General features: G+C 44.5%; 1 protein-coding gene across 5 annotated transcripts in view; it reads right to left on the bottom strand.

The window, feature by feature from the left end:
- Window positions 1-14,182: 14,182 nt before the first annotated feature.
- Window positions 14,183-27,643, bottom strand: part of LOC134536605 (dedicator of cytokinesis protein 1) — a 180,756-nt gene continuing 167,295 nt past the window's right edge. For all 5 annotated transcript variants that reach the window (XM_063376383.1, XM_063376379.1, XM_063376381.1 and 2 more), the window contains one exon: window positions 14,183-27,116. In XM_063376383.1, coding sequence (XP_063232453.1) covers window positions 27,030-27,116 — 87 coding nt within the window. In that variant the 3' untranslated portion in view covers window positions 14,183-27,029. The remainder of the gene's footprint in view (window positions 27,117-27,643) is intronic.

Here is a 27,643-nt window from a genome sequence, read left to right as displayed (position 1 = left end):
GTGCGCGCCCCCTTAATTCAGTGTATTTTGTGTCCTGCCTTTGTGTTACGAAATTACGTTACCTGCGTACCCAGCGAGACGTCTGAGACGTAACAACGTCCGAGGACACGTAACGCGGAACACAAACAATACGGCGCCACGGAATAACGAGTAAACCCCCCCCCATCCCCCCGGGACCTCTGTAGAGTGTTGTATTGTGTACGACTCGTTCCTATGAATAAAAGGTACGACACCACCACCTCAACTCCACGCCTCTTATTTAAAATCATCTCACGCAACACCGCCGCCGGCCCTAGTGGGCCACGCAGGGGCACATACATCCACGACCCCAAATTCACGACTATAAACGAGCTAGTCTGGCGCCCACCCGGACAACACAGATCAAGAATCGCCTTTTCCCACTAGGAGCCACACCGGGACTCGAGCCCGAGACCCCGGACGACGGCATTTGGCGCCCGCTGCGTGGGGCAGAAAATAACGTGAATTTTTTTTTTTCTCCACCACCTGGACATTTTCGAGATAAATTCACCAACAGGCGACAGCGGAGACACGAAACGGCCATTTTGGACACAGGAAGGGTCGAAAGCCAGACAGACCGGCGCGACGAGGCGAGCGGACAAAGGACACTCCAACCACCCCCACCCCCGCACGTCATCACGGCGAGGCGAGTAACGGAGCGACGTCACCACCCCAACCCCGCGCGGACCGTTTTCGCCTCCTCTTTGTGCGGCTGTCCGGGCGCGTGCCCCCACCTCGCCACCCCTCTTCACGCTCTCCGCTTCGGGCAACCATCCTGATACCCCCACCCCGCACGGACTCTTCGCGTTCCCTTTTGTGCGGCTGTCCGGGCACCTGCCCGCCGCCGATCTCAAACCCGCGCGATACAACACGCGCACAGACTACAAACAGCTAGTCGCAGACGGCGAACTCGAACGTACAACATACGGCTCAACATGCAGGCACCACCTACAGACCTCGTGTGCACGCGTTGCCTATTACCAAGGGAAATAGACCTATTGACGGGATCACTGCCATGGTATAGGACATGCACAGGGAAGTTAGCACTACCCGAGTTCAGCGGAATAGGGCACGAAGTACCCAGAGACTTCCTAACACACTGCGAGGTCAGACTGGCACGGTCCGGAATACCGACCGATGAATGGTCGGGGCGAGCGAGCGAACAGCTGAAGGGGACCGCCCGCCAATGGTGGAACATCTGGGGACGCTTCGGCATGCCCTGGGAGGAGTTTGCCACGTCATTCAACCGCCGATTTGACACGGAACACGCACTGGTCCAATGCACGACACAGTTCTATGGCGAACGCCAACGCGACGGCGAACCCTTCGAGCAGTTCCTGGCCAAGAAAATGCAGCTGTTCAAGCGAGTAGCACCCGGTGCCGCGCCAACCACCGCGCTCGCAACCATTACCACCCTCCTACACAACGAACTGCAACCGTTCATGCGGTGTTACCGTGCAGAGGAAGTCGAGGACTACGTCCGACAAGCCATAGACACGGAACGGAACATCCGGGGACTGCGGCACTACGACCCCCCGAACACCGACCGGGACCTGGCCAGACGCCCAATGGGTCAAAGAATAGCCAGCGTCCAGAACCGGGAAGCAGGGGGCTACCCACCCGACCGCCCGCGACGAGTCATCGAGGACGCACCACCACCTGGTAGGCCCGATGGGACATCGACACAACAGGAACCCCCACTACCGCGATGCCAGTTGGGCTGCCCCGCAGGTACCCGCCACTGGCATGTCGACTGCCCACGCCGGCAAACACCACCCGTCACCAACACGTCGGGAAACGCCCACCCGGGGGCACGGCGGTAAAACCCGCGCCTCCGAGCAACCCGAACCAACCCACACCCGCCGCGGAAACAGCCGCACCGCAGCTAAACCAGCTAGTCCGCCCACGCGACGGCCTACTCCGCATCCCAGTGGAAGTCAACGGACGACCCACGGCGGCCCTGGTAGACACGGGCGCGAGCCACGTGTTCGTGGCCCCCCACCTGGTACCCCCCGGCGTGCTGCAGCCCCACCAAGCCGAATTGCGGTTAGCAACCAGCACACAACCGGGAAGGACAGTGGGGCAAGCCGAACTCGAGGTACGCATTCGGGACGACATCACCACGGTAACCGCCCTGGTGGTAGAGGACTTACACGAAGGGATAGTACTAGGCCAACCATGGTTAGCGAGACAAGATGCGGTGATCGAAATGAAACCCAGACGAGTTTACATTGGCACCCGCGAGCGACTCACGGTGTACGCCATAGGCACTACCCCCGAGAGTCAGGGGGAGAAAGTAACCTTAGACCAGTTCCGCCACAACGTCCCCCACGAGTACCGAACAGCAGTGGAACGCGTGTTGGCAGAAAGACAGGACGTCTTCGCGGTAGCCGACCCACTGAAACGCACCACCATCACCGAACACCACATCCCGACCACCCACGACAACCAAGTACACGAGGCGCCGAGAGGCTACGGGTTCCGGGAGCAGAGGGCCATCCGGGAGCAGGTGGTGGACATGCTTCGCGACGGGGTAGTCGAACCGTCCAACAGTCATTACAATGCTTGCGTCGTATTGGCCCCAAAGAAAGACGGTTCGCTACGCTTCTGCGTCGATTTTCGGCCGCTAAACGCGATCACGATTAGCTCACCCCCACCTCAAATCAGCGTCGACGCCGCCATAGCCGGACTCGGCCGTGCAAAAGTCTTCAGTACGCTCGACCTGAAGGCTGGGTATTGGCAAGTGCCCATACGAGCGGAAGACAGGGGAAAAACCGCGTTTACGATACCAGACGGGCGGAAGTTTCAATTTCGCACCATGCCTTTTGGGCTAAAGTGCGCACCGGCCACGTTCCAGGGAATGATGACCCGAGTGTTGGAGGGGTACCTGAGCCGGTTTGCGATCGCGTACCTCGACGACGTGATCGTCTTCTCCGAGACGTGGGAGGACCACGCCAGACACCTGGCGCTGGTCCTAGAACGCTTGGCCACACACCATCTCACGGCCGCACACCACAAGTATCATATAGGGACCCAGGAGGTCGAATTCCTGGGCCACCTAGTAAGCGCGGCTGGCAACCGACCCCAACCCGTTCACTTGCGCAAGATCGCTGAAGCGGCACCACCGCGGACGAGGAAGCAACTTCAACGGTTTATCGGCCTAGTGAACTGGCTCAGGGGGTACATTCCCGACTTCTCCCGTACCATCGCACCGCTGACTGACCTCCTGTCACCACGGGCACGGTACCATTGGGGCGAACCCGCACAACGCGCCTTTGAAGAAATAAAAGTCGCCTTCACTCGCTGTCACACCCTCACACGAGTCGACCCCGGACGCCGCCTCTACCTCCAGACCGACGCCAGCGCACTCGGTGTGGGCGCGGTGCTTTTCCACACGGACCCGAACGGGGTCCGCGAGGTCATCGACTACGCTAGCGCGAAGCTCGGACCGGCCGAACGCCGGTATCACAGCAACGAGCAAGAGTGCCTAGCCATAGTCTGGGCCATGAAAAAGTACCGGCCCCACCTGGAGGGGAAGTGCTTCACACTGAGGACGGACAACAGCTGCCTCACCTGGCTGCGTACGATGCAGGGGCGGAAAGGCAAACTCATACGATGGGCGCTATTCCTCCAGTCGTTCGACTTCGACGTCGAGCACGTTCCCGGCACAGAAAACCAGCTCCCCGACTTACTGTCGCGGGAACCCGACGCCCGAACAGAGCTGACGGACGAGGACGACTGGGAGGAGATTCTACCCCCGGACACACCACACGGACACGCATCGCACGACTCGGCATGCGCGCGCATCACGGGCGACGCGGACGGGGACGAAGACCCACCCAACACCGTGGCCGACGTCCAGGACCGGGTACGTCGAGCACAGGAAACGTCAATAGACGCGGCAAGACGCCGCCAGCAAGCGACCGCCGGACATGAGGCGTGGCGCGTGCAAGACGGCCTGATTCAGACTCACACACCCAGACACCAGGAAGACTGGAGGACCTACGTCCCGACGGAAGCCCGAGAAGCGGTCCTTCGGTTCTTCCACGACCACGACCTCGCTGGACACCCGGGGACCGATCAGACACGACGAGAAGTCACCCGGCACTACCACTGGCCCCGCATCACGTACGACGTACGTACGTACGTGCGCGAATGCGAGATCTGTCAGGCGAGGAAAGCGAGGCGGCGTGACGGCGAGGAGCAACAACAACCCAGGGAACCCACCACCGCCTTCCAAACGATAGCCTTAGACGTAATGGGCCCCTACCCCCGCACGCCGCGCGGCAAACGCTTCCTCCTCGTCGTGACGGACCTCTTCACGTGGTGGACGGAGGCGTATCCATGCGGGAACGTGCGCACACCTACCATCATCAGCCTGCTGTCCAGGGAATTCCTGTCACGTTGGGGATACCCCCAGTCGGTGTTGACGGACAACGCCAGTCAGTTCCTGGGGCGACATTGGAAGGGCTGGTGCGACGAACACCAGATCGAGCACCACACGACGCCCGCCTACCATCCGAGAGCGAACCCGACAGAGCGCAGGAACCAGGAACTGAAGGCACAGCTCCGGATCCGGCTGGGGGCGGACCACACGCAGTGGGATCTACACGTGGCTGACGCCCTCTTCTGTGTACGGCGCTGCACCAACGCCGCAACCGGCCGCACACCGGCCGAAATGATACAGGGCCACAACCTGCCCTTACCGGGAGAGTGGGCCACACACGGCACTCCACACCCCGATGAGACGACGGAGGAACGCGACCAACGACGGGTGACTCTGCATGACGAGGCAAGACGTAGGCAGGAGAGGTACGCCAACCGGATCACTTCAACCACAGACCATCCTCCACCCGCCGTGCAGGTCGGCGATCAGGTGTTCGCGCGACTACACCCACTCTCAGCCGCACCCCGCAACTATTGCGCAGGACTGGCCCCGCGCTGGGGCGGGCCATACACGGTACGGCGACGACTAGGCAGGACGACGTACTTAGTCCGCACGGAGGGACGGCGCCTGAAGAAAGTACACAGGGACGACATCCGGCTCACCGCCCTACCTGGGGAGAGGAACCCAGATGGAGACGCAGGACCCTCCACTCCGGACGAAAACGGACGCCATACACCGGAGAGCGACGCCGTCCAGGAAGAGGACGACTTGCCAGAAGCGACCCCCGCTAGAAGCCGACCCGAACCACGCCCATACCGCACCCTGGTGTTCACGAACACCACGTCCGACAGGCCCCGAGACGAACCCGCGGACACGCCCGGGACATCACCCGCAGAGGCCGCGTCAGACGACGAGGCAAGGCTACGACCACGGCGGTGGCGGCGCCCGCCCACGTACGCCCTTAGCACAGCCACGGGGGACACCGGGGGCGACCCCGCCCACGACGTGCCAGACGAACCGGCAGAGGTCCACGAGGACGCACCGGAGCGCGACGCCGTCCAGGAAGAGGACGACTGGCCAGAAGCGACCCCCGCTAGAAGCCGAACCGAACCACGCCCATACCGCACCCTGGTGTTCACGAACACCACGTCCGACAGGCCCCGAAACGAAACCGCGGACGTGCCCGGGACATCACCCGCAGAGGCCGCGTCAGACGACGAGGCGAGGCCACGGCCACGGCGGTGGCGGCGCCCGCCCACGTGCCTCGACGATTACGCCCTTAGCACAGCCACGGGGGACACCGGGGGCGACCCCACCCACGACGTGCCAGACAAACCGGAAGAGGTCCACGAGGACGCACCGGAGACGGCAGTAGTACCCTGGGAAGGGAACGGGGTGTACGAGAGCCCCCCACCGCAATACTACCCACGGGGCGATGAAGCAGAGGCCGTGGAGATCGCCGAGCTGTCACACAGCATAGGTCAATCCGACGTGGGCAACGACGACGGGCCAACGCCGATCGTCACACAACCCGGAGAGACCGACCCGGAGATCGCCGCCTCAGCCTCAGCCGCCATACCCGAACGGGAACGGACTCCGTACCAGTCCACGAACTGTCAATCGCCGCCGAAGGAGGACCTCCGCGGACCGGGACATCGACCGGGGACAAGCGAACCCGCCAGCGAGCCCGCGGAACGACCCCGACGGGCCCACAGACCTCCAGCTCACCTAGCCGACTACGACCTGGGACCAGGGCGCAGAGTCCGTCAGCCGCAAGGCCATCTCGACGAGTCGACCCCCGGATGTTCGGCGTGGGACGACCCGGGACAGGTGCTCGGACCCTACCAACTGCGGCCACCGCGAGCACCACCCAGGTGGAGCTGTTGCCGGAGCTAGGAGGCGCCACGACGCCGCCCCCGGCACGCCTGCCACGACGGCAACCGGGGCGGCGCACACGCTGGCCCAGTCGGCCACAATCACCAGGTCCAGTGCGCTGGCCCTACCAGCCGCTGACCCCACACCGGCACCACGACGCCGCCCCCGGCACGCCTGCCACGACGGCAACCGGGGCGGCGCACACGCTGGCCCAGTCGGCCACAATCACCAGGTCCAGTGCGCTGGCCCTACCAGCCGCTGACCCCGCACAGGCGCCACGACGCCGCCCCCGGCACGCCTGCCACGACGTAAACTGGGGCGGCGCACACGTTGGCCCAGTCGGCCACGATCACCAGGTCCAGTGCGCTGGCCCTACCAGTTGCTGACCCCGCACAGGCGCCACGACGCCGCCCCGGCATGCCTGCCACGACGGCAACCGGGGCGGCGCACACGTTGGCCCAGTCGGCCACAACCACCAGGTCCAGTGCGCTGGCCCTACCAGCCGCTGACCCCACACCGGCACCACGACGCCGCCCCCGGCACGCCTGCCACGATGGCAACCGGGGCGGCTAACATGCTGGCCCAGTCGGCCACAATCACCAGGTCCAGTGCGCTGGCCCTACCAGCCGCTGACCTTGCACAGGCGCCACGACGCCGCCCCCGGCACGCCTGCCACGACGGCAACCGGGGCGGCGCACACGCTGGCCCAGTCGGCCACGATCACCAGGTCCAGTGCGCTGGCCCTACCAGCCGCTGACCCCGCACAGGCGCCACGACGCCGCCCCCGGCACGCCTGCCACGACGGAAACCGGGGCGGCGCACACGCTGGCCCAGTCGGCCACAATCACCAGGTCCAGTGCGCTGGCCCTACCAGCCACTGACACCACACCGGCACCATGACGCCGCCCCCGGCACGCCTGCCACGACGGCAACCGGGGCGGTGCACACGCTGGCCCAGTCGGCCACGATCACCAGGTCCAGTGCGCTGGCCCTACCAGCCGCTGACCCCGCACAGGCGCCACGACGCCGCCCCCGGCACGCCGGCCACGACGGCAACCGGGGCGGCGCGCACGCTGGCCCAGGCGGCCACGATCACCAGGTCCAGTACGCGGAGCCAACCAGCTGCTGAGCCGCGAACCACGCCGGGATGGAGCGGCCGGAGCTAGGGGTGGCCCCATGTTAGTGGGACCATAAGCGGCGCAAGGTCGGGCTTCGGAGGGGGGGGGGGGGGGCGTTTGACGTCGTCTGGCCGACGACCACCCCAGAGCCCAACCTGCACCCGCCAGTATACGCTCCCGCTAACGGAACACACCCCTGGCCATGGCCCACCCGAGTCAGGCGAGCCGAACAGCAATTAAAGGCAAAACCGCGGAAACCTGAGTAGACAAGAGAAGAACCGTACCCATTCCTCCTGAAACATTAAATTAGGATTTTAGCGACAATAAAATCTCTTCCAGACACACCCGTTTGGAGTCTAGCGTAATGAGGTCACGCCTGGCGCGAGAGAGGCCGAGCCTCCCTCGGACGCCATGCCAGTTCGGCAGTTCAGCGCAGCTCACGGACCGGGGCGGACCTACGTCCCACGGAGAGGCAACATCCTTTGTCTTCATCGAAAGTAACGTCCGGTAAATATAGTCACTAATTAACAGAACCCCTTTTATTACTTAACCTCTCCGTGAGTACCCGGTCCCTTTTTTCGGTCTAGGAGCTAATCCGGCCGCATCAATTTAAAGACACCCCGCACCACACTTGGTCAGCGGGGCTGTTCTTCAGTATACGGCACGGGCCGTCTCCCGCAACTTACAGAACTTTATTTAAGGTCACGCGCACGGCGCTGACCACAAACTCGCAAGGGAACTTGGACAAACTTAATTGCGGTGCGTGTTTCACCACAGTGGGCACAACACCCGCGCCGAGACATTTGCATACGGGATTGGCCGTCTCCAATCGCCCGCCCCCTTAATTCAGTGTATTTTTGTATCCCGTATTTTGCATTGCTAACTTACGTTACCTGAGTAACGAGTGCCACGTAACTTGTGCGTGCACCCTTAATCCAGTGTATTTTTGTATCCCGTACTTTGTATTGCTAACTTACGTTACCCGAGTAACGAGTGCCACGTAACCTGTGCGCGCCCCCTTAATTCAGTGTATTTTGTGTCCTGCCTTTGTGTTACGAAATTACGTTACCTGCGTACCCAGCGAGACGTCTGAGACATAACAACGTCCGAGGACACGTAACGCGGAACACAAACAATACGGCGCCACGGAATAACGAGTAAAAAAACCCCCCCCGGGACCTCTGTAGAGTGTTGTATTGTGTACGACTCGTTCCTATGAATAAAAGGTACGACACCACCACCTCAACTCCACGCCTCTTATTTAAAATCATCTCACGCAACACCGCCGCCGGCCCTAGTGGGCCACGCAGGGGCACATACATCCACGACCCCAAATTCACGACTATATACGAGCTAGTCTGGCGCCCACCCGGACAACACAGATCAAGAATCGCCTTTTCCCACTAGGAGCCACACCGGGACTCGAGCCCGAGACCCCGGACGACGGCAGCTTTCAGACAAAGAAGTATCCGTAATTTTAGCACAGTGTATTTTTGTACAGCAGCATGCTTCTGAAATAATGGATCTGCTAACGAAACTTGAAGAGTCTAAGTACCCTATATTAGAGGTGGGTCGAAAAGTTAAACCTGATACTTTGGCACTGATACGCGCCTGTATCAGAATGGCAAACGAGTACACTTGAAAAGTATCAAGTACTTTAGTATCAGTTCAGAATTCGCCTGGAACAACACCACTGCCAATGTGCGCAGAACCCGATTGCAGATGACGGTCACTTGGGCGGAGCTTGTGAAAGGGGAGGGAGCAGGAACGACGAATAAGGGATAAAGAAGGGAAATAATGTAGGGGAGGAAGCGCAGGGGAAGGCGTTGAAGGAGAGGCGCAAAGCGAAATTGTTACGAGTCGTTTGGTTATTTTCCCACATCAAAGCACGCTCAGTGCGCAGTGCGTGCACAGTCTTGTTCAATAATAAAACTAATGAAATTTTAATATTAAAAAGTACATTAATACAAGATATAATATTTATATTTTGAAGTGGTCGGTGCGCTGTGATTGAACTTCGCGCCGCGCGGCGGGCCTTGGCACTCCTTCCCTTCCCCCTTTCCCCCCCCTCCCTGCGTCTAGTGCTGTGCTTGACTTCCCCTCTTGAGGTGTCCGCGCATGCGCGTGGCGCCCTCTTTCTTACTTAAAACTGCGTGTATTGCCTTGAAGGCTCTTCTTGTTCGTTAGCACTCAGGTAGATTGGTCGTGATAACCAGTCGGTGCTGGTTACGTGCTGAATTAAGCACGTAGGTCAGATAGTTGATTTAGAGAGTGTGTGACAGCAGAGAGAATGCACATAAGTGTTTGTAAGGTGGTGACCCTTGCAGTCATGTAATTGGTAACTGGCAATAGCTAAACTCTAAATTGTTTATTCGGCCGTCACCTTCTAAATTCTATTTGGCATTTATTTTACCCTATTCTTTTTTTGATTAATTGCTCTCTTTGCTACGTGTAGTTTGTTTGACATTTCTCCCCGTCATGTCTTCACTCTTCATTAGGACTTGTCTTTCGCTTTTACGTAATGTATTAATGTGTTAATTTGTGGGTTTTCTTTTGATGTTATGCTTTAAAATACGTTTAATACTGCCTAGTGTAGGTTAGGCCGCGGTCGCCTGCTTGTCCATTTACGGGTTTTGTATCTTCTAATGAGGCATTTGTCTGTGCTAACGACATTCATGGTCGCTGTATGTTAACGTTAAATTAACTATAAAGTATTATTTTTACCTTCCAATACTATCTGTTTAAAGTAAATACTAAAGTATTTGTAATATAATATTTACGTCCACGTATTTTGCCGTGACATCTGTACTAGTGCTTTTCTTGCTATCAGTATTAATCAGTTAATCAGTATTAATTTATATGTGATATATGAATGGTGTAATACAATTGTATGAGGATTTACATGAGGCTTTTGCCCAGGATTAAACGAAATGAGTTAATGTAAATACTTGCTAATTTAACCTTTGCATCTATCCTTGGCTTTAATTAACTAATTAATTAGAATACCCTTTTGTACACTGTTTACTCAGCTCAAATTATTTTATTAGTTTTTAAGGATTGTGTTACACGCAGTTGAAGGTTCACGTGAAAGTACTTCACCTGTTGACACTTTCCTATGAAGCTCATGGAAGCCTTCAATTTGTGCACCTAACAGCTATGAAAATGCAAATAAATTCTCAATTTACACTAATAACAGATGTAATCAACATATAGACTTTTTTTTCCGAAAACAATTAGTAACTAGTGTTTTCATACATTAAAAGATTACGATTTTATCAAAAATAAAAAATAAAAAAAACAGATACGTACATTAGTGAGCATACTATACCAATGTTTACGTTTCAAATGTTCGTTCAGATTAGTCGATGATGATTTATAACTCAGTTTTTGTTTACACAAATTACAATTAGCAAACTCATTATTTTCCGTAAAAAAATTCCACACAAATGAAGTCTTTTTCCTGCACTTATCCATTCCTTATTTCACTATAAAGATACTAACTACAAAGCATGACAGCCCGCAACAATGTACATGGTGGTAATTAATACACGGCCAGGACGAACTGCAGTGAATGTTGAACTGATTGATACTGGCTGTATCAGGCGGGCATGAGAGTAACAGAAGTAGAGAATTACCGGGCGTGATAAATAATGTATCAGAGACACCGATACTTTTTTACGCTGGTGATGACAAGAATGCTGATACCTTGTAGCTTCCTAGGGACCGCTACTGCTCTGATACAAAAGTATCAGAGACTTGTAACTAGGTACATTACTGTATCAGTATCAGGTAGGAACAGATACCGAAAATTGCTGTAACAACCCACCTCTACCCTATATCACATACTCTGTATGGGGATCTGGAAAATATACAAAAAGGTTTGGACTGTGCAGCAAAGGGTATATTTTCCAATACTTTAGAAAACAGTAGTGTCCTCAAAAATTTGAACACCACTGACATTGCACATGTGAAGCACAACTGCCAAAAAGCCACAACACTGTGCATGAACAAACTGCAGACACTCATGAACAGTGATCCTTGTGCACATGTTTACATGTCATTGAACCAGTTTTTCAACCCTAAGAACATTCTGCTTAACAATACTGAAAAGTGAAAACACAGTTACAAAACTAAAATCCATTGCTGACCTGAAGATGATAGACAGTGTTGACCTTTTTAAAGGGTACCAGTCTCTAAAGGATGCAGCAGAGTCACTGTGCAGAGCTGGTGAAGTTGTTGATGTAATGAAAATTCTCACTGCACTGACAACTGACTGTCAACAGTTTGCTTCAGCTGTGCTTAAATCAATATGGATGCCCTCAAATAATGTTGAGAGCGAGAGGTTTGCCGTCCGCCGCGGTCTCGTGTTCAAGGTCGGGCGCAGGCCCTAGCGGGGTGGCTGGCTTTCTTAGAGATTTCTGTTCTGGGAGGGGGGGGGGGGGGGGGCGCCAGGCTAGCTTGGTGTCTAACCGTGTAATGGTCGTGGGTTCGTTGCCCCAGCGTGGCCCGCTAGAACCGTTGGCGGTGATGGAATTTGTTTCCTGATTAGGTTGGGTTGTTTAGGTTAATTTACATGCACTGTTCTGGTTGTTCTACGGGTCGCACGTCGCGCACCGGAGGTGCGGGGTGGACGTTTTATTGGCTCACGATTTACACTGGTTCATTACATTGGGCGCGAGGTCTACTCGGCGGTACATGACTGCCAGTGAGGCGTCGAAACACGTAGAAGTTTTGGTTACACTATTATTACAATTACACTTCACAAAACGGCACCCTGTGGTGCTCTTACGAACACGATTACACTCCACACGTGATCTGAGAGGGACACCTGCGTGCCTCTACGTGTGTTTACTTATTAAGCCCTCACGCCAGTCGCAGTTGAGGGAGAGCGTTCGATTAGCGTCGGCTAATCCCGTAATTGGTAAATTGCGACGCGCGGGCCCACCTGTGTGGACCGCGGCTCGCTACTAAATTATAAACACGTCTACGATTGGATGTAGCCTGTGCCTGTGCACTGGGCGATTAATTAAAGTTCTGGGGTGGCGGGAGACGGCCCGTACCGTATACTGCACGGCCCCACGTAATGCTTTGTGTGGGGCGTGTTAAATTGACGCGGCTGAGATAGGCCCTACACGGGAAAAGGACCGGGCGCACACGGGGAGTATTTAAAAAAGGGTTTCGGTTGTGACTATAATTACCAGATGGACGTTCGATGAACACAAAGAAATGATGGCTCCCCGTGGGACGTGCGTCCGTCCCGGTCCGCGAGTCGCGCTGTCCTGGCGTCTGGCCCTGATGCGAGAGGAGGGGTGAGCTCCCTGTCACGCCAGAGTTTCTAAAGTTCCGTTATTCGTAAAAAATTACATTAATAATAAAAAGCAAGTGGCTCTAAATTCATACAATAAAACTTAATGATTAACTTAATATCTATATATGTTTTAGAATTGACATTTAATAAGTTTGTCTAAAATAAGTTTGAATATTAGAGTCAAGCTGGAGACTGTCTGTTTCTTGATAACTACTCCAGTGGCGAATGATAATGCTAATTTGGGGAGGTTTGCGTTACATCACACATTTCACTACTGAATTTAGGCTGAAGGCCGCAAGGGTTGCACTCACAGCTGTTTTAGTAGAAAGCACCGGGCACTCCTACGTCGCACTATATTAGTTAGGGGCTTTTGTTTGTTTCTGATTAATTAATTATTGTGTGGGCAATTCTGTAGGCACGGGGAGTGCGTTGCATGTGTAATTAATATGGTTCGCTATTCTCTACCTTGGGCTGCGGTCCGCTCACTTGACTCAGGTGGGCCATGGCTAGGGGTGCTTTCCGTTAGCGGAGCCGAGTACAAGCGGGTGCAGGTCGGGCTTTGGGGTGGCCTTCGGCTGTACGATGTCAGGTTGTTGAGTCATACAATATTATTGTTTCAGATAGACGGCAGAACTTAAAAGAAGAGAATATTGAAGTGTTTACAATGCTCTCCTTTGACGATTTTTTTAAAAAGAATTTTATGCAACAGGTATGTTAAACTAATGTGTGTGTAAAATTTTTACAAGGGAATTTTTAACACATAGTGTCCATTAGTGAAATGAAATTTTTTCTGTGGTTCTTCATATGATGAACAGTACTTTAATTTCTTATGTTATGTACTGAACAATGCATTAAGCTAACAAGTGACTAAAAAATTTCTGTATGGAAGTTTCACAGTCAGTGCTGAGCAATTTTAATGTACAACTGGAAATTTCATGTTTTCATTGTTATGTTTGGTTTAAGCAAATGTAAAGTGTGTGTTTAAATTAGGATAATTATAAGCTATGCCAAAAAAATTAATTACGTAACAAATATTAAGCCTATACAGTTACAACTATTTAATTTAATTATCCAGATAAAAAAATAACACAGCTTTTTTACACCGCTTTTTGGCAAAAATAATACCGCTTTTGGCCAAAAATAACACCGCCAGTTTCAGGTCTCTACTTATTGTTGATGTTTTTGATTATGAAATCCCATCAAAACATCAAAAAAAGGTATTTATATCACACAAATGACAATCTCAACAGTGAACTTGGTATAATGACAAATTCCAGGTTTGCTGTGTTAAATATTCAAAAGCAAAAGAATATTTGTTATTTTGAATTATTAGTATTCGAGGTCAAATCGAATACGAATAATAAACTATTCGTATTTGTATTCAAAATTTGAATATTCGCACAGCCAATTCTATTTAGTTCGTTCTAAAATTGTCACTGTTACAATACCACATATTTGAAATGAAACTAGTAAAAATAAATATAAAGAATGATTTAATGTATTTTTTACTGCCATAATTCAATAGCACACCCTTTCTGCAGCAAGTGTATACAATCTCGCAATTAAGAAACAAATGTAAACACATCATTAACATAACACTACAGTGGCCTTAAATTATCTTTGGCCAAATAATATAACAAAGTAATATTTACAACACATCTAAAACCACATTAAACTTTCATACATTAAAAACCATATTTTGTAATACATTTTGCAATAAAATCTTTGTCATTTTCAAATTGTAGAATCTTCTAATTATTTTTAAAATGAAAGCACCACAATTATTTTAGACTAAATTAGTATTATTTTTTTTAATTTTCAAAACATTTTTTTTTGCAACAAATTAAAATAGGTACAATATTTGTTGCCAAAAAATAAGTCTATTTTAACACTGAATATAGCAAGTTGAATACTGTATGCAAACAAGTGAGTCTTCTTCTAATGAAAATATACTCCAATCTGCGAGCACTACTGACCAATAAGAGCAGTTCCCTTCAGCTCTGACAAGGACTTACAAAAAACAAGCACCCCATTGACGTATCACATAGGAAACAGCTCACTGCAAAACAATTACACGCATCCCAACACTAGAATGTAACGTTTGGCCCCACTAGTAATGTGATTTGTGTTCTGTGACTACTAACGGCAGTCAGCAGGGGTAGGACGGCTGCTGAAACACATGTGGAAACAAACTTATCACCCACCATAAAAAACTTGCTTAGAAATCTCATTAACTAATTAAATGATACACTGAAACAATAGAGCATTTTTTTTTTTTTACAGAATGCCTTTCTTTTGGTAACACACAGAGATTAGTGGAAGATGGAAAAAATATATATGTAATAAAACCAGTTTCATATACACTGATTATGAATGATTATAGTGCAGTTTCGTATTTGGATACATTAAAAATTTTGAGATAGGGCAAACACAATTTTTTTCAGAATCTGAATCCATATTCAAATCTTTATCTAACATTACAGAATCTCAAATCCCAACCCGAATATTAAAAAATGCTATCCAAGCCTATTACTTTTTATGGTCCACAAAATATGAAAATCAGCACACTGTTAATACATAAACTAATAATTCAAAGAACGACACACTATTAAATTACATTTTCGAATCCAAAAATCTCTTGAAAAAACCAGTGTTAATTATATTTGAACTAACATAACTTACTGCTGAATCACATGCAGACATGCAGTCAGTACTAAATAAAATATAAACGTATCTTGACAAAAATCCTACATCCGATCTAAGAATTGGTCGCCCCATCTCTAATTAAAATGAATGTTACAGGAAGAAAATTACTACCGTTTTCAAATCTGAATCTTTTAACTGAGTTTCTCCAGGAAATTTTTATTAGTAGGCCTGTGTGAATATCCAATTTTTAGTTCGAATCAAATATGAATATCAAATTAGAATAGTAAGAATGAGAATTATAATCCCACTACAAATTTGTTTTCATGTCATGTAACAACTTCTAGAAAACTAGACAAATAATAATAAAGTAAAAGGTTGGTTAAGTCAAGTCAGCTACAATAATTATATGGAAAATACTTATTAAAAAATTTAAATTATGAAATAATTTCTTTAATTATGCAGCTAACCTAATCTAACTAACCTAACCTAACATACCAGCCAACCTTTAATTTCACTTCCTATTCGCCTAATTTTCCACTACCTGCTACTCTACATACTCATCCAGAAAATTTTGGTGGACCACAAAATACAGTGAAATCCAGTGCAATCTATTTGTTGAAACACAAACAAATATTTGTTATTTCAAACAAATAGGAATAGTTTTTTATTCTTATTCAAAAATTCATATATTTGCACAGGCAATAAATAAAAGTCGCGTGCGCTCGACTGCCAAGAACTCGTAAACGTAAGATGCCCGGTCTGCCAGGACCAACACCTACTCAATGCTTACCGGTTGACATTTCCTCTCATATAGTTCATATCTAGTATCTAGATGCCTACTGCTGTTGCCTGTTATTTACAACAGGGAAAGGTAGACCCTGTACAGGAAGGGGGAAGGGTTGAGGGGAAGAAGGGGAGGAAAACGGGTATGCCGCCCACTGCCTCCACGCTTTGTGCCAGTCTAAAAACACCCTGTTTTTGTCCAATAAGGTTCTAAATAACTAATTCAGAGTGACAAACATCAAAGCCAAAAGTTGTATTTAACATACAAAAAAAAATTTAACACAGAACCATGGAACATTATTTGACCAGCATAATTTTATACCCATAAAAAAATAAGAGTAAATAAAAAATTAAACTTTAAGGAGTAAGCAGTATGCTATGAATATGTCAGAAGTGTTTAATTTTAATAGTAAGCAAAATATACAGGTTTAAAAAAAATCTTATATGAATGAATATTAACATTCTTAATCTGTTTTAAATAAAACAACCCATACAACTTACGTAATGTAAATCACCTTTCACAAAGTCGTCACGATAGATCACCAATAATTAATAATAGGCAGCTGAATGTTTGCAGGAAGGTTGGTACCTTGCTGGCCTGTGACTGCAAGGATGTGATTGGCTCAAGGGGAATACTCGTCACTCCGTGCGGGAAGATAGGGGGAAGCCAAGCACTAGGAAAGTATCCTTCAAAACTTTGGTAACAACAGTACTGAACATTTCTTATGTTATATTTCCTTTTAGTGTTTTCAGCTGTACAACTAGCATGTTATGTTATATATATTTCTTATCCAAATTAATGTTAGATTTTCAAGAGCCTGTGTGTTATGGGAACTAAGTGTGTTAACACTCAAAGATATTGGAAAAGTCCAAATGAAGCATTTCCTAGTGAAAGTGAGGCCAAACAAACCAGACCATTGCCAGGCAACAACCAGGCAATATTTCTTCCCTACACAACAGTGTGACAACAGAATGTGAAAAGTCAGCTAGCTTCACCCACTCATCGATAATCCAATTTTAAGCTCACTTCTGGTTCATGCTAATACAAACACCTTTCCTACCAACCTCTTAAAAACATCACTTTCCATACCCAGCTCACTCTAGCTTTGTGGCTCTCCGACTGTCACCCAGTCGAGAAATTGTAACAGGTTAGTTATTTTTTAAAACTGAAACTGGCTGATTATTGTAAAAGATAAACTTTTGGCTGCTAACACTGATTTTATGGTTATGCACAATAAAAACAGAATTGAAAAACTTTCATTAATAAACGTTTGTAACGCTGTCAAAACTTAATGTGTTCAGTGCATAGATTCATGCCACTAGGTAGGTGACAATAATAGTTGTACCATTCAGTGGACTTAAGTGTTTATGGACAAAAACGAAGTGCATCTTTCAAAAGAGTTCACTCAGGCACACCCCACTTCGCCATTGCTGGTCTGTGTCACAGAGAACGAAAACTGTTTTTCCTTCTGCACAACAAGGTTTCAGATGTTGGAACATTTAGGTGAGTTTAGTGAAATGGGTTACAACAGCCCAAATAAAAAAATGTTCTCTTTAAAAGAATCCATGGAAATAAATTGAAACTGAAATGATGATCTGCCACTAGTGCATCCTGGTATGTGCGAGGTACACTGGCCCTGGAAGCTTCAGGCTTCACTCCAGAGCTGCTGCTCACATACGGGATGGCGAAAATAATCATTGGCCGAACACACGGGCATTGTCGAACATAAATATGCAATGAAGGAAGCGAGTAGCTATTAAGGAAAAAACCAAATATTGTTTCCTGATTCTTCACATTATTAATTCGTTGCATTGTATTTAATGCTACGCAAGTGCCATTGCCATAATGCTTTAAGAGAAATACAAATTCACATGAAAACAGCACTTTTTCGAATCTATGATCACGCTACATTAAATCATGTCGTAATTTATTGGCGCTGTTACTTCGAAACCACGCTAATCGAACAGCGTTCCTTCGAGGGGCGGGTGTGAATCAACGGTTCTTGGTGCCAGTTAATTTGCTGAGAACCGGGACTGAAACATCAATAACTAACACACACGTGTTTTCACAGTGGTTAGGATGCATTTGGACAAAGTAGTAGGCAAGGAATATTTTAATATAAAATTATATTTTTGTGTTTACTTGATGCTTACTAAACGAGAAAATCTAATAACTCCAAAACTTAATAAAAGATAGTTGTTAAAGTTAATGGTATGGGAAGATTTTGGTGCTATATTATTCTGGAGTTTTAGGCAGGAAGAAGTCTTAAGTCATGTCATCTTAAACTGGTTGTACTGTAGTTATTATTTGTAATGTTAATTGCAAGTAGTTTTTTGACAGATTTTTTCCCTTTTTCCCTTTTTCCCTTTAGTTTTGAGAACACCATGAAATCCTCTTCCAGTGTCTCTGTAACATTCATTTAATGGTTTTCAGTAAAATTATCAAAATGAAAGAGAAAAAAATTACATTTCAAAATAAAAAAATTCCCAGGCTTATTTACGAAAATACACATTAAAAGAACACATACATTCACATCATGAAGCAATTGACAGTGTTTATATTATATTAATACTTTTAAGAATATATAAATGAACAATTTAAAATGACAAAACCTTTTTTTATTAATAAATTTTTTAAAAGTCTCATTAATAAGTTCAATAAAAAAAAAACTATAAATGTGAAATCAGGCAGAATACTGAGTATGCTTCTGATATGTCACATTTCTTACTGGAGTCACAAAGGATATGTTTGATGCAAGCCACACGTGTAAATATTACAAATATCTTAACACTATGCACGGTTCAACTGGCCAATAACACAACAAACTAGCAGGAATGATTTTCTGTAATATCAACACTTAAAACACATCAATTTCAAAATATCTGCATAAAAATAGCACATTCAGAAAGTTCTGCAAGGAAAAATTAGCACACAACAGTTTTGTACATCTCTCTTTATGAATCGGTACTTGGAAGCTCACATTAAAGGGAATTGTTCATTGTGCGTAAACATAATATGTGTGAGGTGACATAATATTAGCACATACAGCATAGTTCATAATATTCTACACTACATGGCATTTCTAGATTACTTTTGGTAACATAAAACTCTTAACTTTCATTTATTCTTCAGACAGACAACACATAAAATTCACACATGTTATTCTGGCATTTATTCGTCTCATATGCATTCACGTGTTTGTTTCTTTGTTTTAACAAACCAACAGGTTTTAAGTTCCTTGTGACATATTTCCAAGATGGAACTCAATTCTTCCCTTTTTCATCCAAACAAGATGCATGGTTATTAACAAAAATGCATCTAATTTACAATAAATGCTGTCTACATCAGTTTTAGAAGATGACTATTAACTGTATAGTGTATTATTTTTGCACTATATACTAGAGCCTTTTACAGAACATATTTGAAAAAATGAGTAGGCACAAAGTATATGTAACAAAATTGGGCAACTGACAATCAACTGCTTTGAGACTACCAAAGTCAGCAAGGTAAATATACATGATTTAAAAATATTTACTGGCAGTTTATAATTTGGATTTATACGTTTGAAGGGAATTTTGAACGTAGACAGTTAAATACATGTAAATTAAATACATAAAAATTACATTCACATTAGCAGAAAACACATTTGGTATTGCTCCAAGATATTTCCTCAGTCAAAACCACCACAAGCAGATTACAGTTACTATACATTTAAATGCATGTAGAGTATCTATGTATATTAGAAACACACAACAAAATAAACAACTCACCACACACACACACACACACACACACACACACACACCAACACACAAGTATAATATCTGACCATAAATGAGATCTCTTGTGACATAATTATTAAACTTCACCAATAATCTAGAAGAGTGGAAGTGTAAAAGTTAAGTGTGTCAACACACTACCTACATGAGTTTATATTCAGGTTGTCAATGTTAAGTTAATTATTCATGAGTACGAAATAATTTTTGAATACTCACAAACCCTACACCTGAGTGCAATCATCTTGATTCTGGACAAATGATACTGCAATTATTTCACGTGTTGAAGTGAAACTTCTTCGATGAGGGGGTTACAACTTCTGAGCGTTATGAAGAGTCAGATCGTATGAGGGGAACCGGTAGAGGAGAGTGCGTCAGCGGGGACGCCACTCCAACGCATGGCTATATGCTAGTTGTAACGGCAAGGGAGAGGTAGAAATGATGCAGCAGTGATGCTACGGAATTTGCATAATGCTGCTTGTGTTTGTCTACTCCTCAGTTTTCGTGAAGGCTAACTATTGAAGCTACCATATTTATTTTATTTTATTTCAAGTATCTACAATTTATTTATTCATATGGAAAAGAGTTATTAATTCGCACAATAAACTTTATAAGTAGAATTCTTTTTTTTTTAAATCTCAATGGTCTATAGCAGCAATGTTGCCCTACAATAAAGACGAAGCAATTGGTCCGCACTTGAAGCACTGCCCAACCCTGTCCTCCTCAGCTCTGCAGAGTATTGCTTATGCCACTGGCCATACCTAGCCAGTGTGGTCTGGATTGACACACTTATAATAACCTGCATTATTAGTACGTACTACATAATACAATCATAGTAATTAGGTTCTAGAGAACAGATATCACAAAATTAAAACACAAAATCTGGCTGAAAATATGACAAAAAGCTGCTGGTTTTCACCTTTAAAACAAACAATCTCCAATAAGCTGTATTACCTCTAACAACTTTTGAAAGAACGGTGCTCAGCAGTAAAATTGCTGGTAATATTCTAAAGAATGACATATCAACTCTAAATGTTATATGCTATAATCATTTACCTCATAAATAAAAAAAGCACAGGCACAATGTTAATTTGTGACAGGAGAAAGGCATTATTGGCATAGCACTACACCTTTTAAGCACAAATCAAAATGTGAATACTAAATGATTTCTTTTCTTACTATTTCGATTCAATATTCATACTCAAAAACAGTTGAAATTTCACTAAAATATTTTTTTGTTTTTCATACCGGACAAATAGTTGGAAAAGGATATAGTAAATAAGAAGAGCAGTGGCTTCAGAAAATTAGACAAATAATAATTTAGTGAGAGATTGTTTAGGATAGGGCAGTTAACAAATATGTAAAATCTTTGTTAAAATTTTTACTTTCTTGAAAAAATGTGTTTTCATGCATCTTACCTAACCAACTTTACACTTCAGTTATTATTTGCTTATTTCTCAGAAAATGCTACTCTACATACTGATTCAGAAAATTTTCGTAAATTGAAAAATACAGCAAAATCCCATCAATTTCATGAAGAATGCAAGATTATTTACAAAAAAGGCTGTAACAAAAAATACCTCCTATTTGCATTTAAACCCACTAATGCGTTTCAATGGCTATCTTAAAGGCATGTTTGTATTTTGTGTTGTAGTTCATGTTCATTGACTTTTTTTAATATTTTTCACACTAAAATTACACGTGGCAAAAATTAATTATAGATTGTTTTGAATTTAAAATGCCAAATATTATGATTATTATTATTATTGTTGTTGTTGTTGTTCTCAATTATCACGTGATTTTTTATGCTACTGTGAAATAATTTTGTATACTTTTTATGTGTTTAAAATGTTGAGTATATGTAGTTTGTTCATGTTTTTTTAATTATGCGGTCTGGTTAAAACATCAAAACTGGGTATTTTTTTATAGCACAAATCACATAAACATTGATATATGACAAACTTACAAAGTATCCTGTCAATTATTCGTACACCATTGAAAAATCATTATTTTGAAGTGTTAGCATTCATAGTCAAATTGAACATGAATAATAAACTATTTTTATTCATATTCCAAAATTGTAATATTCTCACAGGCTTACTTTAGCACCATGTTCACACAAGAATTTCCTACAACAAATTAAAAATTAAAATACAGTAGAATCACGCCGATGCGACCCCCCTCTGATGCATCCATTCCGTTTATACGACCGGTTTTTGAGAAACAGTGAAAAATTCGGGCAGAGAAAGTCAAAAGTTTGAGTAAAAATCTGCTGAAAAACAAGTCTGTTACACTTTGTTGGACGCTATGTGTTCATGTTTAACTTGGCGAGTGCTGTACTGTAAGCAGGCAAGCATACAAAAGACGGCTAAAAATAGATACCACCCCTCTAGACTGTCCACGCTAGCCAATACTAGTAAACTGCGCGCATCACCTGATAGCATCTACGCGCGTCTATTGCCGTCCCGGTCCCGTGCCTTCGTCGTGCGACTGGTTAGTGTGATCTTGCTCATGCTTCTTGCTTGTGGATACGCTACCCTCGCTTGTTGACTCGGATTTCTCTTGGTTTTTATTAGTGATTGTTGACGACTTATTTAGCTTTGTTTCTTCGACGCCGATTTGGTTACACTACTGGTTTGGTTTTGTGAATAATTGTTGACGACACACACATTTGTTTTTGGATTTTGATTTGGTAACATTGTTGGCTTGATTCTATGAACGATCGTTGACACACGTAGTTTTACACGGATTTTGATTTGCTAACAATTTTTGCCTGATTTTGCAAAGCATTGTTGACGATTGTGACTCGTTTTTGAATCTACACAGACTCGTGGATTCGTGAAAATGAGTGTAAAGCGTGCCAGTTTGTCGCTAGCTAACGTTGCTGCTAGTCACCAGCCTCACACACACACACACACACACGTACGCACGGCACATGCTCAGTCACACAGTAGTGTTCAAGGCCGACCGAGATTGCCCGAGACTGAAAAGTTTGGACAATTATCCACCCGAGCCCGCCCGAAGTCAAATTTCGCTGCCAGACCATGCCTAACTGACACGCAGGCCTAGTGCCTAAACAACTTACTGCCTGCCCAAGTCAACAAACACATTTACTTTGCTACGTTCCCATCGTCAGCCAGTGAATAAAATACAAGTGTCTGTGTCGCCAGACAGTGGCAACTAAATGCGTGCGCAGCCAGCAGCTCCGCTCTCCTTCCCCTCACTTACCCGTCCACACCCCTCCCCTCCTATACTTACCCTACCTCTCGCATTCCTGCACGTCAGCCGGACAGACCAGATCAATAAGCGCCGCCAGACCACCCGTCACTTACATATTGCTATTGTGTCACGGGATGCAACCTTTCAAATGCCACACTAATACAGCCCGCAAGAGACATAATAACCCATTAATAAAAAGTTATCATTTGAACACTAAATCGTCTGATTTTTCTATACCAAGATGGTGAAAATGGACACGTTGCACTGTGTTGAAATTTTTTTTTCTCGGCAACGGAGCTCCAATATTGCTTTCTAGGGTATCATTTTTTTTCGGTAGACATCATGCTATTTAAATACTGTAATATGAATTTAAAAAGTTGTCTTTTTTACACCATAGACTATTTGAATATGAAATCTATGCGAACAAAGGCAATTTTTTATGTATTTGGATATATTTGGGAGGGGAGGGTGTGTGTGTGTGTGTGTAAAAATTGGACTGAATTCTCCATTGCGACCATTCCGTTTATAAGTCAGTTTTTCCGGCGGAAACTGTGAGGGGTCGCGTCAGCGGGATTCTACTGTAATAAGAAACAGTAAAAACCAAAGTTTGCAAAACACTACATTTACAAAATGTATTTTTTTCACTCAAAATGACATAATATAATGCTAATTGTTGGTATTTTGAGGAAATCAGAATCTAATTATGAAATTAAATATGCCTTGCGACTTTTTGAGCTATGCAAATGAGGTGCGTCTTAAAATCAATGGTTCTTTACATTCACTGAATCTATTTGTTGGTAATTTATTAAGCTTTTAAGGTTTGAAAATGGTGTGCCAATCACACTATCGAAGTATTCCTACACTTGCGGGTCAACCCATCAACATTTGTACAAGTCTAAATAGAACACGTCGTGTAGCAGACTGTAGTTCGGGATGCGGCATAAGAGTTTGGATAGTCAACTGTTACATTAAGATGAAATGCAGATAACCACAAGCGCAACACGTAAGCAAGGCTTGTACTTATTCCTGAAAGAAACGTAACACTTAGCATACCCTTCGTTAAGGTTGAAGCCGCTCAGTAAATGCAAGTTCGACCAGTACAGCCTAAATAAGCTGTGGGGTTAGCAAAATGCATAAAACAACTAACGCACAATTACTACCATTCACTTAATACAAATAATTATGTTACGTAAATATTTTCTTTTAGAGAAACTAAGGACCAAAAGAAGGATGCAACTTAGAATTGTTAATGTCTTGAATTTGAATGAATACGATAAGAAACAAATTTGGTGTTCACTACAATTTGGATATTCTAGGAATATAGCTTTGACAAAACAGGACTTAGAGCAGTTTTTTTTGCACGTGGTTGGTTTTGAATGCTGTTATACACTGCTATCACAAAATGTATAGTAGTATACAACAAACATAACAGTTCCATAAATGCACCACAATTTACACTGAAAGTAAACAGAGTGAGAAGCATATATTGTTCTTTAAACAATCTTCACAGCAGCTCAGACCCTTAACAACTGTGACATGAACACTGCTGGTGCTGACACTAAATTTAAAAAGCAGGTACCATTCCAGTTATACTTATTGGGCTACATTTATGCTAAACACAACACACACATACACACACACTAAACTACTTGGTATCTAACACAAATCCTCTACATAATTATTAAAACAATAACCATACAAATTATTGTACACCTTTGGTCAGAAATTGGTTTGTAAAACACTCACACAAATTTTACTTATGTATATAAATTTTTTTGGCTAAAAATTAAAAAATAAAAAATAAAACTAGGCCTTTGGACGACCACTCATTTTTACACAAAAATACACACAAACCAAAAGTTGTCTTTATTTACGAACACACTGTGATGTCAAATAATTTAGTGTTCTAACAAACAATGTTAAGTTTAATTTTAACACCACACAATACTAACTGAGTACTTAAATGGAAGAAGTGAGAAAAGGTGAAGGAGAAATGATCACAGATCTGTACCACTCCTCTCATCCACAAGTCCTTATGCTGTAGAGATATATCGGTTCCACTTTTCATTTTGGTCTTAGTAGTCATGCTTTCTATAAAAACAGGTTTTTGGTTCTCGGTTTTTAAAAATAAATTTAGTAGTAAGTTTACACTACTTTTTGAATGCATCATGGCCTATTCTATAAATAAGCTTTAATAAAATTTTTTGACCACAAACATTTCATTTGGTAATGTTTCAGTAGGTTTATGTTACACAAATACATAACATGTAAAAACTAATTTTACTAACTAAAAACCATAAAAAACATTAACACAAATTAAAATGGTTACTTGCTAAGTACAATAACATTTCATAAAACCTTGAAGGATTTACCATGCATCTCTCCTACATCAATAACCACTGAAACAGTTGTTTTATTTGCAGTTTAACATTTGGGTCCCTCAAATGAAACTGGGCACCAACAGAAAACAAAGTAGGGATGTAACTCTCAGTTACACAGTGGACAACAGCTTCTGCTTATCAATACTCGAACTGAGAAAACAGCTTTCGAGGATACTGAAACAGCAGTGGTAGGGTAGTAGAAAGTGGGGCAAAGTTTTCAAAAACTAAACACCAGAACTATTCTAGGTATAAAAAATGAGATAGATTCAGCTTGCTCAAAACTGGAATTGGCATCTACAGCACGCAATGTTGCATGGTGAGTGCATTCCACCGAATAAAACAGCCAACTCTGAAATACTTTCAATTAACCTGAAATTGCAAGCATATGAAGATGCAACAAAACATGTCTTCAATTCACAATCATATCACATCACATAACATTGCTGTACTGACTTGTTTGTACTGGAAAATTTTCTGTGGTGTGAAATATGTGGTATTTACTTTTCTGGATTTTTTTTTAATTAAAAAAATCTCACATTACATAGTCAAAAATAGATATTTCTTTCAGTAAGCAGAATTTATTTTTAATGTATTTTTTTTTTCAGGCACAGAAGTGAAAACTGGAGAAACGCATTGTTGCATTTGTGCCAGCGATACACACACAAGAAAACTGCCCCTGCTTTGCACAAGTACGAACCCTCTTTTAACAGCCTTTGACAAATACTTTACTCAGTTTACACTAACTTTTTGTAACACCAGATACTCTGATGCAACATAAGTAGGGACAAGATGTTATGGTGAACTGCGACAAAACTGAAATAACACCGAAATGCAAGTTAATTCATCATGTAGCACCAAAATGCAAGTTATATCATGGAATTAAATAGCATTTAATCAAAACTCAACTCAAATGATAAAAAAAAAAAAATTATCTTCATAATGTTTGAAATTCAAGTAATCTCATTTCCAGACAAAATTTTTTACCAAAGTGGATGGAACAGAAAAAATTAATTTGTTGTTATTGTGCATCTCTTATTATTTTAAACCACAAATGATAGCCAATTTATTTTTGTTGTTCTGAATGCATATATTTTAGACTAAATCAATACATATTATTTTATTGTAAAAATGCAGCAAATAAATTGCACCACTATTTCGGTGGAGTAAGTATTACCAACCAGCTTTCATCAAAATAAAAACCAATAAAACCAAAATGTTCTGTTTTAAAAATGAAATTTGGACTAAATTCAAACCATAGAATCTTGTCTCTAATTATAAGTCAACAATATTCACTTGTCCCTTGGGTTAATGTTACATGGAGCGTTATCAACTCAAGAACAATATTCCAGAAAGCATCAGCTTATGGCACAAGGGAACGTGGACGAGAACACCAGACACGCGGGAGTCGGAAGAGTCGGAACCGACCTGTCCCCAGACCTTCGGAACCTCCTCGACTCCACATAAATATGAGATGTTTGAAGTGTGTGCGTGTTTGTACTGCGCAGCGCAGCCGGACCTCAGAGCTGGGGGGACTTGAGCACAGCCCTCTTGGGCGGAGGCGTGGGCGGCAGGCCGTGCTCCAAGGGCTCCGGCGGGCACGGCGGCTGCAACAAGCGGGCAACCACGTGCAGTTCACCGACATACTCTACAACAACACTTTTTACACATGCTGCTCCATACAGCAAATATTTACATGAAATGTTTGTGAAATGTTTCATATAAAAAAAAGTATGTGTACTTTATGTACACACATTATAAGTTGTACTTCTTTTTGATTTAAAGACACTTTATTTTGAAAATTTACCACAGAAAAATTATTAATATAAACATGTGTATAAAATTAATTATTTTATTTAATACAATAATTGTTATAATTTTAATTAACAATGCAAATAAATTATACATCTGGAAACACAATCTCACTTACATAATTACACTTTAATATTCACTTGGAAAAGTTTATAAACATAATAATTTATATCACTAATATTCACAATAAATATATGTTTTTAATTATCCAGTATTGAACATAAATAACTGAATTTCTGAACATGACTCACACGTAGTTCCGCATGCGCTGATAGAATTTGCTACCAAAGCAGCTACGTCAACTATCGAATCATTTGATTTG

This window comes from Bacillus rossius, chromosome 11 (genome assembly GCF_032445375.1).
Source record: "Bacillus rossius redtenbacheri isolate Brsri chromosome 11, Brsri_v3, whole genome shotgun sequence".
NCBI classification, from domain to species: domain Eukaryota; kingdom Metazoa; phylum Arthropoda; class Insecta; order Phasmatodea; family Bacillidae; genus Bacillus; species Bacillus rossius.
The sequence above is the reverse complement of the archived record's forward strand: the minus strand, read 5'-3'. Positions and strand labels throughout refer to the sequence as shown.